Consider the following 1450-nt stretch of genomic DNA (forward strand, 5'->3'; position numbering starts at 1 on the left):
TATGTTCACTGGAAGACAGAGATAAGGAGATCATTCCTAATCTCGCCTTTTCAAAATAACTTCCACCAAGAACATTTGGGGTCTCTCAAGTACGTAGGAGGCGAGATCTAGAAAGCAGCTCAAAGAATAAGCCATCAAGCCATACCCCTATTGTCAGATAAGAACATATGTTTGAGTGTCCCAAGTCCTAGTTACTTATTTTGCAAGAAGTTGAGGTTGGTCATTTCTCCGTTAAAATGAAGAAATAAAAGACAAATTGAAGAACCAGAATCTTAATTCTGATTTGATCTCATTTATTACAGCATAAACCAAAGAAATTCTTCCCACACCCAAGCAATATGAATAACATTGTAAACCAAATAATTTGATGTCAGAGAGAGATGAAAAAAAGAGTTAAAAATGTGAAAAGAGCAGCTTGCATTAGATCAGGCACAGTAAAACCAAGAAAATGCAGTCACTACTAGGAAAGAAGCAAAAGTCCATGGAGTTGGAATTTTTGCCTTGGATCTTCAGCATGATTATAAACTGGAACAAGGAGGGTACTGGCCTCCCAGTGGAGAGCAAGATGGATGACAAGTGCTGAACACATGGGTCAGAGGTCGGTATCCAATGGAGAGAGGATGCAGAGGTCTGAGGCAGCTGGACACGACGCTAAGGGGTTGAGGACCACAGGGCAAACAACCCAAGGGGCGGCATCCGTAAGGGAGGAGGCGCAGGGGTCGGCAGCTGCTGGACACATACCTCGGAGGTCTACAAGATGCTGGGAGGTAGGAGCTAGAGACGTAAGAAGCAGCCGGAAGAAAAGTGGTTCCTTGGCAGGGTCCGGACACGTAGTAAGCAGTGGAGGGGCAGTGAGAAGTTTCCAAGTTGCTGGGCTCACAGTTGGCTGGCTGGCAGCTGGTTGGTTCACTGCAGGTCTCTTGACAGTTGTCCAGGAGCCAGGTGTGGTCTTGATGGCTGCTGGGCAAGCAGAGGACATCTCCAGAGCTCACATTTGTAGAGCAGAGGGAAATGGAGGAGGTGAGAGGAATATGACACAGATTTCTGAGGGATCCCAAGCTGTCGCTTCCAGAGCAGTAGTTGTGGCAAGACATGGTGAGGTGCCGAGAGCAGGCTGGGGTTGATTGGAAAGAAGCGAGTGTCTCAAGTTTCGCTGTGCCCCTCGTTTGGCTTGATCCCTTATATATCCCTGGAAGGTGATGATCGTGTATACAGACTCTCTTCTTCCTTGTTGTGTGAGGCTGCCTCAGAACTCTTCATTATAGCCCGGAAGTGGTGCTCCCACCTCTCATAAAACTGGATGTTCCTGGCAAGGCCTTCCATCATTTCTACAGAGCAGAGTGACTGAATTTTAATAGGATCTCTCCTTCTTAAATTATCCAACCCAAACAGATACTTTTGAAGGTCATTCACGTATTCCAATTATAACCACCTCTGCCTAAACATTCTT

At 46.2% G+C, this 1450-nt stretch overlaps 1 protein-coding gene across 1 annotated transcript; it reads right to left on the reverse strand.

Moving 5' to 3' along the window:
* Nucleotides 1-381: 381 nt before the first annotated feature.
* On the reverse strand, nt 382-1161 carry LOC131393014 (keratin-associated protein 26-1). Its single transcript, XM_058523386.1, has one exon. The coding sequence runs from the start codon at nt 1092-1094 to the stop codon at nt 519-521; it is 576 nt and encodes a 191-aa protein (XP_058379369.1). The 5' UTR covers nt 1095-1161; the 3' UTR covers nt 382-518.
* Between the last annotated feature and the right edge of the window lie 289 nt (nt 1162-1450).

The sequence above is a fragment of the Diceros bicornis genome, chromosome 27 (genome assembly GCF_020826845.1).
Source record: "Diceros bicornis minor isolate mBicDic1 chromosome 27, mDicBic1.mat.cur, whole genome shotgun sequence".
NCBI classification, from domain to species: Eukaryota; Metazoa; Chordata; class Mammalia; order Perissodactyla; family Rhinocerotidae; genus Diceros; species Diceros bicornis.

What these genes read in the sequence shown, in the direction of transcription:
- LOC131393014 (XM_058523386.1), bottom strand. Translation starts at nt 1,094, where the DNA reads ATGTCTTGCCACAACTACTGCTCTGGAAGCGACAGCTTGGGATCCCTC.